Source organism: Strix aluco, chromosome 22 (assembly GCF_031877795.1).
Source record: "Strix aluco isolate bStrAlu1 chromosome 22, bStrAlu1.hap1, whole genome shotgun sequence".
Taxonomy (NCBI): Eukaryota; Metazoa; Chordata; class Aves; order Strigiformes; family Strigidae; genus Strix; species Strix aluco.
This window is the reverse complement of record NC_133952.1, coordinates 6726973-6739723: the sequence shown is the minus strand read 5'-3', so window position 1 is coordinate 6739723 and position 12751 is coordinate 6726973. Positions and strand designations below refer to the sequence as shown.

The following is a 12751-nucleotide window of genomic DNA, read 5'->3' as shown; positions in this document are numbered from 1 at the left end:
TGGCTGAGCCTGTATTTCTGAAACATGGAACAGCACCCACTGAATAATCAAAGCTGTTTCTCACAACCCTTTGGCAGTTTCTGGGAGTACTGTCATCCAAAACATGACTCAGAGACCCTGTTTGGCTTGTGAAACATAAGTCTTACAAAAAATAAGCAGAGAGATATATACAAACAAAGTGCATGTTGCCGATTACTATACTATGTTCCACAAACCACTCAAGTTTTGAAGAAATTAGGAAAATGAAGCAGCTACCTATCTCTTAAGAAAAAGCCTCCCTCCAACTTGATGCCTGCTCAAGCTTCCCTTTGAGTTTCAGTATTTTACTGCCTTGTATCTGAAAAAAAAAAAAAAGCAGTTTCAATGCTCTTTTTCAAATGCACGCTTTCGAAAGTACACTCTACCAAAAGCATTTTTAAAGACTTACTAAGAGAAGTAAACATGCAGGGTCAGCAAAATGAGACTGAAAAGTGATGAAGTATGCATGGGAAGCAGCAGTCTGAGGTGATTCAACAGCAGTGAGGCTTCCTCTTAACTAAGGAAGAGGTTTAAAAGTAGTTAGTGACTGAAGAGACTCTGGTCCAGAGTCAGACACTGGATGCTTCACAACAACAGCTTTCTTCCCTACTCTTGGTCTAATAATCTATTTGCATTTTAAACATCTGGGTGGGGACCCTTGCCTGAGTGTAAGTGATGAGCACAAAGTAGCACCGACTTCAGGTATAGTCTGAGTATCACCTTGGTATTAATTTAACTCAAAAAATACCTTAAGACATTACTTAAATTGCAAAGCCAAGATCCCAAAGAAAGCTTAGGAAATTACATCAAGTCATTCATATGTATGAAATAAAGACCCATCTTTAATAACACTGACATTTTTCATTGTCTCCTTTGGTGTGTAAAATGGACCATTAACTGTACACTTAATACACCATGCCTTTCTTACAGTGGTTTATCCATATCTTGCTCTGAAATAGAACTTTTTTCCTCACCTTCCCACTCTTCCAAAAAATATTTAAAGGTCCTACACATATCCCCTTCCATTAGAGCTGCCATTCACTTTTTGAGCAGCTCCACCCTATGAATTAAGTGACATGGTTTCTACCAAAAAAAATAACAGTATGCAACTATAGAATTAGAATGCATCACACCGCATACATAAACAGGAAACTATGGATTTTTACTGCAATCTGAATAGAAGCTTTTCTGAAATCTCTTGAGCATTTGAATTTGTACTTTACTCTCAAGTGTTTTCCAAGACATCTGTTTTGAGTAGCCTTTAGCTCTCGGTTCACTGCATATTGGATAACTGTCCATCCACAAATTTTAGTCGAAGCAATCCACTTCAAAAAGTAATTCAGATTATTGTGTCTGTGTAGGTGAAGCTTTACAGGTTCCCATTAAACTTCTGTAAGATTTGTGCATCCAACTTCTGAGTGCTTTTCAAAACTCCAGCTATGGCTTAAAAACACCAAACATGACATGGTATTAATTCTACAGCAACTATTCTGTTTTTAAATATTGTATAGGAGTGACCCAAAATCAGTTATAACCAAAATGTGCTACTACTACAAAATTTCATGCTAGTCCGAATTTTTTTCTAATTCTTTACCAGTTCAATTAAATAGATATGCAAGTTTACCTTTTTCATAATTCACTTACCACAAAAGCTCAGATCCAAACCAGCATACACTTGTTGATCAGAATCTATCCTTTAGCTCATTTTCATCGTGAACAGAAGCAGAATATCATGTGACTCATGCAGATCACACACTCAGTAAATAAAAGCTAGAATTAGCATGCAAGGTCTTCTAAGTTCTTTTCAAGGTCCTTCACAAGCTATTTGTCTGTCACAGGTTATCGCTTGCAACTCAGCTTCTTAGCTGAACTTGAGTAAAAGCTGGAAGTGGCTCCATAATTTTGGAAATGAAGTCACAAACCTCAGAACGTGAAGGGAGCACTAGTCATTTCTACATTGGAAATTGAAAAGTTACACATCAAATTGCCAGGATCTACGTTTTCTATAACATCTCCCTAAAGAAAGTCATCAGGAACTAAACTAGAACTTTAAATAAAAGACTTACAATACAAAATGCCAACAAAACACAGTACCAGAAATACACCAGCCTAAATCAACTACAGGCAGCTTACACCAAGGGTCGGGACCTTGCAGGGCAAGGCAGGAATCGCTGTACGCAGGGGCCTGGCTGCCTCACCTGCGCTGCCGTGTAATGCCTACGCTTGAACACATGCAAGATGTTCTCTGATACAAGCTGGGTTTAACTCCTACAAACCAGGTAATCGGGGGGGGGGGGGGAAAGGTAATCACAATGTGTTACATCTCCCATCTCCATACAAACTTCAGCATTACTGTTTTTATTAAACTGACACTGCATCTGATCTCGCTCAGCACGTCAGTCTCTGTAAACAGGACAAGTTTAATTATTTTCATTGCCTGTTTGGATGCGTTTCAAGAACTGTCAGCACTTTGTGGGCATCGTTACAGCTTTATTGTTGCATTCACATCATAAAGAGGCAGTTATAAAAGCCATAGAAATTCAATTATGCAGATGAGATGCAACAGGAACTATAAAAGCTGTACACTTCCTATCTGTGATCAGACGCCTATTTAGGAATCAAACTTCTTCTTTGATGATTAGCTCTCATTTTGAAATACAGCTGTCCATCACACAGCACTTCCCTCAAGAACTGGGGTGTACAGATGTGTGCAAGGATCGCAGTGTGGCAACATCCTTGGGACTCAACAGCATTTAATGACAGTGGAGAAACGATAAAGACAATGGCAACAGGGTTTCTGCCATGATATTAAGGAACGAGGGGAGTCAGCTGGTTTATTTATGATCAGCTCATTGCTAGGCATGTCTAATAAATCCTTACCAGGTGATCAAAATACCAAGACTGCAGTAAGACCAAACACCAACTGGTGTTTCATTTATCACTAACAGCAGAAGACGTGAAACGACTAGTTAAGTTTGTCACACCCTCAGTAACTTCAAAACTACAGGAGAGTTTTTACCTTTTTTTCATGTTTCCTAATTCTTATAAAATATCCAAAGACAACTATGGGTACGCAAAAGAAAGTGTTCTCACTTAGGGAAACATAGTAAAACCTAATCAATACTAAAAACCTTCACTGTGGCTGTCCTACCACCTGATATAACTGCTACTGTAAGCTAGACTAAGAATTCACCTCTTTAATCGTGGTGCAACTATCAAACCGCAGTGTGTGCACCACCACATTGCTGATGTGCCTGCAAAAACCCTCCGTGAACAATGACAGGACTTCTCCATCACTGTACCCGATCTTCCCCATCAGTTAAAATTCAAGGAAAATTTTGTTACGGAGAAGGCAACGTGTTCAAGGAACAACGTATCGCACAAGAAAATAAACAGGAAGCTCCTGCCAAAGAATCTTACTCAAAGGGAAGTATTAATTTGAATAGATGACTACATAAACTATTAACGTACTACTGGATTAGTAGCAAATACGCAAAGGAATTGGCTACTGTAATACTGTTTAGTCTTATATGAGGTTACATTTTTCCATCCAACTGGCTCACTAATATGGACACAGCTGCTTCCAGCTCCCCTGCAGGAGGCAAAACACATATCTTAGTGGTGGAATACAACATTCCAAAATTCTCAGAGCCAAAACTCTTTACGTGTATTTTAAAAATTAAACTATTTCACAAGTTTGAAGCATATAAAAATAGAACTTTATAATATCAGAAAAAGTTGAAATGGTGTGTGCAATTAAAAGTTTAGATTTATTAACTGTGTCCACGATTAAAAGCCAAAAATCTAAGACTAACTCGTAAGTGTCAAATTGGTATAAATTTGTTTGTGATCTGGGTGTAAACAACTACAGGATGCAAGCACACTTAATTCCTTCTAGATGTACATTGTTTCATTTTTCCTGGTACATCTGGTTTCCATACAAAAGGCAAGTTTCCCACAAGTTTTTACAAAGTTTACTTTATTGGTTACAGTTATATAAAATGTCATGATCGTTCCATCTAGTTGGTCATTAAGTGCTTGCAACACCACAGAGACTCTTTAATACATCTGCGACTCACATGAGGTATTGCATGCTGGAGGATAAAAACCCCTCTTCAGTTCTTACCTGCATTTACAGTATCTTCAGCAAGGCTACAATGTTCAAAAGCAATGACAACCCCACTTTTATGTCAAATTGTAATTTTTAATGTTTTCATTAGAATAGTCTTTATATCACTCTCCAATAGAAGAAACAATATAACTAACAGCAAACTTTAATACAGGAACATGCTCCAAGATTAACAACCCAAAATGAAAACAAAATGAAATTAATGTAAAATGTAAATCACATATAGTACAATTGAAGTGTCCAAAACAATTTAAATAATTTTAAATATTTTATTTTTTAAACTTGCTACAAATGCTTTATACAATATTTCAACATAAAGTCCCCATAACAGAAATGTAACAAAATGGGAATGATAGTGAAAGTGAAAGTTAAAGTGGCACAAATTCACCAAACAAGTATTAAACTACAAATTTTAAGAGGTAGATTACTTTTTAAGTCAAGAACAAAAAATAAAAGGGGTGGCTGTATAAAGAAACTAGTCACTTTCCATCAATTCTGTCATTAATCTTGAAAGCTATATGAACACATGACAAACGGTATTTCCATAAAAAGCTGTTATGAACAACAGACCGATTTGTTGTCTTAAGTTATTAGATAGAGGTGTACGACCATTTAGAGTAATTATATATTTAACTTTCAAAATATACAGGTATGTAGTCCTGGTCTAGCCTTCTTATCAATAAAAAGATACACTGCATTCATTATATATATGGTATTTAGAAATTGATAGCGATATTTCATTGCTATATAAAGTTTCATTTGCATGTATAAATAGGAATTTGGAAAATCCACAAAACATCCAAATCAGGCTTTTTCCCATCGTATGCTGGACATCTAAAAGACTCAAAGTGAGGAGAAAGTGGGAAGAAAAGGAAAAATTCTGTTGTGCTAGGTTGGCCTCTACTAATTCATTTAGACAAAAGGCTGTAAGAGACTCAATACATGACAAAAATACTTTGAGTGCAGCAACATTTGTTGTCCCTGAATCTACACTGAATTATTGACAAAATTAAGGAACCTGCTTTGCCAAGTATCCAACTGACTGCCTGTGTGCCATTCATCAAAGTACAGACAAAACCGGGATCTAAGCAAACACGAGAGCAAAAGATTTGGTTTAGGTAATCCCACTAGTTCTGTTGATGGTTTCGTGTGGGGTTTGTTTTGTTTTTAATAGTACCCTTCTATCTGAATCATCCTGTAGCCCAGCACATGTGTCAGGCACAAAATAAGAAAATCTATGCCTGGCACTGAATATTAGCAAGAAGCCTGCAGGCAATTTTATGATTGTGAGTCAGCTTCAGCTGGTTTCGCAAGCTTGGTGGATTTCACATCCATTGTCGTAGTGCTTATCCTAAGTTGAGCATGCAACAGCTCTACCATGTCATTAAGGGATTTTTTTGTTTGTTTTGTTTTTACAGGAGATTCCTAGAAAATAAAAGACAAAAACTGAAGATAAATGACAAAACAAACTATTTGTGAACGGAGTATGTTTACACAGAAAAACTGAAAGGTGAAAAACAAATCTGGAGACAAATATTACATGAAGCAAGTCTTGAAAAAATATCAAGAATTAAGATTTCCTGGGAAAAAAAACCCCAAACCAACAGTGCCTACATAGAATAGAACCGAAGTTAGCCTGTGCTAACATTAGTGTATGAAGGCAAAAAAATTCTTCACACTATATACTTGATATAAAAAAAGAGTTGACTAGACAATCTAGATTTAGGAACATTATTTCAGAAACAGAAAGCAAAAATTCTTCTAGCATAACTATTCATTAAACCAGCAAAGATTGCAAGCTGCCAAAGTAAACTAACAGTATTTGAGACAGTCAAGGAAATCTTACCCCTAGGTAAATTGTTATGTACCCCAAACACTATTAAACAATTCCCATATGCACAGATTTCCAAGTACTCGGTTATTCTGCCTAAGGTCAAATGATTAATTTAGATGGAAAGACGTGTCATTCTGGCTTCAAATTCTACTGATCTGTTCTGGCATCATGTAAAACACAGTTTCACACATAACGCTAAGAGAGCAGCTGATGAGAATTAAGTAACATGAAGATGTTTATGTCCCAGGAGAACAGGCCTGGTAGACATTTCTTGTTCTTTAAAGGCATTTTTTTACACCATTAGTCTCCAAATTCCAGTAACATTTTTCTCCTTCAACATGTCCTAATTTGGGTATTGACTATTTTAAGTCAAATTCCCCTCTAGCACTTTGAAATAATTCTGTTACATTGAACCTTTACAAAGTATTTCCTCAAAATTTTCACCTAGGAGGTATTCACCGTAAGACACACAAGCTGCAAACAGTTTGGATTTTGACACTTCTTGACAAATTCTGTTAGGGGACACTTGTTCTGAAGGAGGCTGCCAGTTCCTCCCCCTTCTCCACTATCAATGACTTTGATAAAAAAAATACTACCTCCAGCCATAAATCTGGTGTTAATCACAGCCATGCACTGCAATGACCAAACCCAAAAGAACTCTTGATTACCAGTGAGCTTTGTGAGAGTTACTCGGCAAATCAGATACCTGTTTCCAGGAATAACAGGGCAGGAGTATGCTGGTAAAAGTTATAGACACTTTGCAAAATATCCTATTGATTTGAGAAACTACATGGAGACGTAAGTCGGGACTCAGGCACATTGATTAAGGTTTTATTTTATTTATTGAAGTATTACCCTTTCTTGTGATTAAAATGCTTTTCAAAAAGAAATAGAACTTTAATTATAAAATTTGTTTATACTGAAACATAAGAGCACGATACTTCTAACAAATTTACATGTTCATGTAACTTTTCTTACATGTCTATTTCCCTTATATTAGGTATTTAATGATCTGACTCAGTATGCACATACATTTTTGAAGTATTTGGTCATGGTTTGTTTTCATATATGATACGCAGAGAATGCTTTTTATTAAAAACCAACAATGCAAGTTATTTTAGTGAGTAAAAAATGCAGTCATTTTTAGCTCAGCAAACCGCCATAAACTAAATCTAGAATGATTTCGGGCCACCATATATGTTAGATACCAAATACAGGGTCAGTGTCTCCAATAACATCAAGTTCAATGACGTTAAGTTTATTTGCACTCAGGTACTGACATTTTTTTTTTTCCAGAGTTTTCAATTCAGTTCATAATTAAAGACATTCTCTATACAAACTGTGTATTATTTCATAACATGACAAAATGCATCAAGTATGTACATCATACCTCAGCACGACTGAGCTATTTAACCATGTTTTAGGAAATGCAACCTTTTTTTTTTTTATTTTTTGAGTTTCTCATACTTAAATAAGACCGAGAAAATTGGCAAAACAGCAAGCAACGTGTTCCTGTGTTGTTTCAACTTCAAATTAAATGCTTACCTGAAATCTTTTAGTTCTTGCTTTGTACTGCTTTCATCTCTTTTGTTTTCTGCTGCCTCTGCATTTGCCGCCTGCTGTAGGCTTCGTGTAATAGGTCCTCCAATCCTCTCTCTACATTTTACAGTGAATCTGTCTGCCTTTTTCTTACTTGTCACAGCAGATTTACTTGGCAAAACAGCTTTATTATTCCTTTGTATTCTGACGTGCAATTTCCGGGACGCTTTGCTTGAGATTCCAGAGGAACTGTTCTTAGCCACCACCTTAGTTTTTTTCCCATCAACATGGGACATTTTGGACACTCTTACAGGACTAGAGTTCCTCAGAGACGAAGATGAATTTGGCTTTTTAGATCGAATAGGAGGTACAAATTTAACGTTCTGTTTTGATTTGAAGGACGCAGAGGGAAGCTGGATTTGTGCAGGTCCTGAGGTCCGTGCTCTCGTCTTGCCCAAGTGAGGCTGCATGCTTTGCATTTTGATTTCTGCATCTGCTGTTCGCCTACGCTGGTTGTTGCCTTTTTCACTGCTTGCAGGTGAAGAAGAATAACTCGCGCTTTTTTTTGAAGAATTCTTTTTAGAGGAGGGAGAGATGGGTTTTTTGGGACAGCTATACGATGCGTGTTTGTTCAAACTTCCAATATAAGTGAACTCTCTATTACAGTAGGGGCAGATGTGAGAGTCGGACTCGGATGGATTATTTTTCAATTCTGCCTTCTGCTGGGCAGATTTCTTTTTTTGCAAGATAGCTTTCTGGACAAGCTGGTTTTTCTTTTTCAATGCACTTATTTTTAGTTTATTTGAGGACATTTTGCTAATCTCAACATTGAAATTAAGTCTTTTAGGCTGACCCATTCGTCTGAAGGCATTCTTTCCAGGGCCAGCTATAACCACCATACCATTCTTAGGCTGCACTGTCTGTTTCAGTGGTACTGGATTTTTTTTAGGTGTGTATCTCTTTTTATCACTGGCAGATGCACAGGCCAATATGTGTTTGTGTAACTCAGGCATGTTATCAACACTTTTCCCACATTTTGTGCATCGAATGGCAGTAGTAAAAGTCTGTGGAATATTGTGGGTAGTGAAGTTTGTTGCAGTAACTCCAATACCCATAGGATTACGATGGTGATACTGAAATGGTGGTGGTTTAAAGCTTGGGTAGTGTTGATTGAGGCCCATACGAACATCTGGATCTTTAGATTTTACTCCAGAAGCCATTATTTTTATAGTAGTATAAAGCTCTTCAGAGGAATCATTTAGATCTTCATCATCCTCCTCTTTAGAAAGTTCCAAAGAATCTTCTGGCAGGCTCTGCATGTGCTCCACGTTCGCCTTACTGGGGTCAGTAAAATTCTGGGGTCTCAAAGTCCCACTTTCAAACTCATGATGTGTGCACTCTTTGTCTGGATGAAGATCCCGCTGATGCTGTTGCAAATTGCACAAAAAAGCAAATTCCTTTTTACAGACCGAGCAAACAAAGATATTTCCTACTCCATGAAGCAGAAAGCGATGTTCTGACAAGTCTGTTTTATCCCTAAAAAGCTGTACACAGAATTCACATTTGAAGGGCCATTCTTCAGCATGAATGGATAAATGCTTCGTTAGGTCTTTAATGGAAAGAAAAGGTGATTCACAGACATTGCACACAAAGCTTTTATTGAACGTTTCCTGCACTACTCCTGATTCACTTGAAGTATGAGGATCTTCTCTTGCCTTCTGTTGTTCATTTTCAGCTTCCTCCTGTTTTATTATTGGGAGAGTATTTTCAAGATTATCAGCAGAGGAAACAACAGAAGAAACTACTGAAAGAGGCGGTGGAGATGGAGATGATGAAGATGAAGAAGAGGAGAAAGAGGAGGAAGAGGAGGAAGATGATGAGGAAGAGAGCGTAGGAGGACCAGGTGAAGCAGCAGAAATAAGAGGCTCAACAGAAGGAACAGGAGATGGAGAAGGAGAAACTGTGGGTGAAAGAACTGGTAGCGGGGACTGGGTAGTAGTGTTAGAAAGGGGCGATGGACAAGAAGAAGTGTTAGTGGCACTGGCAGAGACATCTGGAATCGATAACGGCATCGTTGGAAGAAGGGGAGGAGGTGACGTAGCAACTGTTAACACAGGCGGGCAGGGCGGTGGGGAAGGAGGATTGGTTGGTGTCAACAAAGGAGGCAGCTGGCACATGGAAGGTACAGCAGATGCCTGTGGCACAGGGGAAACGGAGGAACTAAGGGGCTGAGTGTCAACAGAGGACGATGCAGACAGACTGGGATCCATGTCAGGTTCTGCCTGGGGCTCCAGGGATTTGCTTGGGCTCGCGCTCCTGTTTACACCGAGCGTGCTGTCTGTGGCCGCATCCGTCCCGTTATACTCATTCAGCAGAACCTTCTGTAACATGCAAGTGGTTGGTTTCTTCTTTTTAACACCACTACAGGTTGGCTGTATAGAATTTTCTTTACATTCCCTCATTTCAGCATCGCTGCAAGGCTTCTTATGCACACTTAAATCTAAAACAGACTCCCAGGGAACCTGATTCTTATTTTTGACATCAGACCTTTGTTTCACACCACTGGATAAATCCAGTGGCTGCTGGTTGCACACATTGCCAAAAGTCGGAGCTGCTGTCCAGTCTTTTGATATTTTATAGTCTTCAAAGCAAAGAGGGCTCAAAGTCTCTTTTTCCTCCCTTCCAGCCAAGCTCCAAGCAGGTGAGTTGCTGTGGCTTTCTAACTTTGGCATTTTTGAGCTCCGAATATTATCATTCCACACAGTTTTTCCCTCACCTGATTTGACAAAGTCTCGAAGTACTGGACTGTGCTGTGGAGAACTGGGAGGTGAGCTGGTCCGTCTTTTAAATCTACTGGATACTGGAGGCAAAATAGGCGAGGATGTAACAGAAGGTCCTAGTTTAGGGATTTCACTTGACGGAGTTATCTTCTTACTGTCCTGGGTCTGAAGAAGCTGTTTTAATTTTGATGATAAATAAACACCTTTTTCTTTATGAAAAGGTAAGCTTTCTGTTGAAATGCTAAGAGGGAGATTTAAAGAACTAGTAGGAGTTATAGGTTCTGGGTCTACTTCAGTTTTTATTTTTGGTACAAGAGGAGGGCTGGCAGTTCTCCTCTTTTTGGATTCATTGCTCCCACTGCTAGAGGGCTCCTTAGGAGGTTCATTCACATGTGTCTGTGTGACCTTTAAATTTGGGGAAATTTCCACCGTGACTGGACTGATTATACAATTTAGCCCATACAAGTCTGCAGAGTTGGACTCCATCTGAATCACATCACAATTGCTAGTGCTGCTGTTGGACTGAATTTTACCATCAATGTAATAATTTAAATTTTCAGAGATATTGCTGGAAATATCCATAATATAGACATCATCTACTTCACCTTCCTCTTCTATTTCTGTACTTGCTATATATACACTCTGGACTGGTGGGGCCTGCTCTGTCTGAAGCGGTGGCTCTTCAGTGAAGAATCCTTTTCTTCTGACACCTTTGGGAATAAGATGACGCTCATGAACCCTGCGCTGATGCCTCCGCATGTTGGTGTGAGTTCCAAAAACCTTTTTGCAGTATTTACATGGATGCAATTCTTTGGGCTCCTTATTTTCCTCAGCAAAAGCAGAGTTTGACATTTCTTGGGGAACTTTCTCAGAATCCAAGACAACAGAGTCTTGCACAAGACTGGAAACATTCAGGTCATCTTTAAGACCATCATCCACAATTACTTGGTTATCAGCAACATTATCCAAGTGTTGTGAGGACGTTAGTGTTAAGAACGGTTTCCTTTTTGGCCCTGCCTCGTGGCGTCGCTCATGTCTTCGCCTGTTAATTTGAGTACCAAAGGCTTTCCCACAATATCGACACTTGAAAGCGTGGTTAACAGTAGATATATGGATGTGCATGTGGCGTTCAAGTCCTTGCTTTGTTGTAAACTTCCTCTCACAATGCTGACAGGGAAACATGAATGTTTCCTGAACATCACCATTTGATTCACCTCTCACTTTTGGAATTTTCACAACAAGTTTTTTCTTTGGAGAGCTTTCTGGAGATTCTTCTGATGTACTCTTTTGCTCTTCCATAGAGTCTAACTTTTCTTCACATATCAAAGGCATTTCAGCATTTTCTTTAGGCATATTGATATCTTCTATCTCCTCTTCATCTTCCTCTTCTTCATCATCCTCCTCTTCATCATCATCTAAATCATCTGATGCACAGTTTATTGCTTCTCCTTGTTTGTCTTCAGTCACCATTTGTGGTTCACTGGCAGGGCTGGGGATCATCAGCTTTGGAAGTACATCTTGATTTACCATTTCCTGAATCACAGCTGTTTGTTCCAGGGACAGCACAGCAGAAACAGAAGGCGTTTCATCTTCCTCTTTATGGCCTGATACACAAAGTATGAAAAGAAAAGCATGAGAGATTTTTACCAAACACTTCAAAATACGCTACACCTTTCTTCTACCTTTTCCTCTAACACAACGTATCCAACATTTATGACCCAACACAATACCACTACTGCTCACTGTTGTGATTCAGCGTAAAACTGTATTCAGAAATTTCCTTTCTGGAACTTCAGCAAAATGTAGGCAACTGCCTATACTTAACAGAGACTCTCTGGATTGAACATTGTGGAAAGGAAACCCAAAACAGCCTAAAGAGTACAAGAACATTTCAAGGTAGACTTCAGAACATTTCAAAAAACCTCCAAAAAACTTTCACTGACATTTCTTACAGCAAGTAAGTGTCAGGAAAGTACTGCAATACATAAAAGTATATAGGAAGCCTGTCAAGCAAATTCCAGATTTTGAGCATCTTCTCCAAATTATTAACAATAGAACAGTGTAGATTTGTACTGTCATGCATAGCTGGCACCGTACTTTCCATACTTTATATCGGATTTTCTATTAGCCATTGCTGAATGGCTATTTCCTACACTTCTGGATCGGAGCCTGCATGCATCTCATTTATTGGTGTGGTTGGATTCTTTACTCACACCTCCGCATGCTGGTCTGGCCTATCTGCGGGCAGATAGATTCACTGCTGAAGAAAATAACTTTGCTGCCAATTCACACAGTGTTGTGTAAGTGGTTACATGTAGAGAGCAAGAAGCTCCTCTCCGTTCCCTAGCTGGGGCATCAGACACCTGGAACAGCGGCACACGTGTTGTGCAAGCAGAAGGGACAACGCAGTGAAGGAATAGGAAAGTTATGGGTCAAAAGAAGGTCAAGAAA

At 38.7% G+C, this 12751-nt stretch overlaps 1 protein-coding gene across 6 annotated transcripts in view; it reads right to left on the bottom strand.

Annotated features, from left to right (window-relative positions):
- The window catches only part of PRDM2 (PR/SET domain 2), a 74641-nt gene that overhangs the window by 10558 nt on the left and 51332 nt on the right, over nt 1–12751 (bottom strand). For 5 of the 6 annotated variants that reach the window (XR_012626112.1, XM_074848277.1, XM_074848279.1 and 2 more), the window contains one exon: nt 7527–11904. Coding sequence is in view for 5 of the 6 variants with exons in the window: in XM_074848277.1 (XP_074704378.1) it covers nt 7527–11904 (4378 nt within the window). In the remaining variant the exon portion in view is untranslated. Of the gene's footprint in view, nt 1–3980; nt 5573–7526; nt 11905–12751 lie in introns of those variants that run through there. The other variant, XM_074848278.1, reaches the window with a different exon arrangement.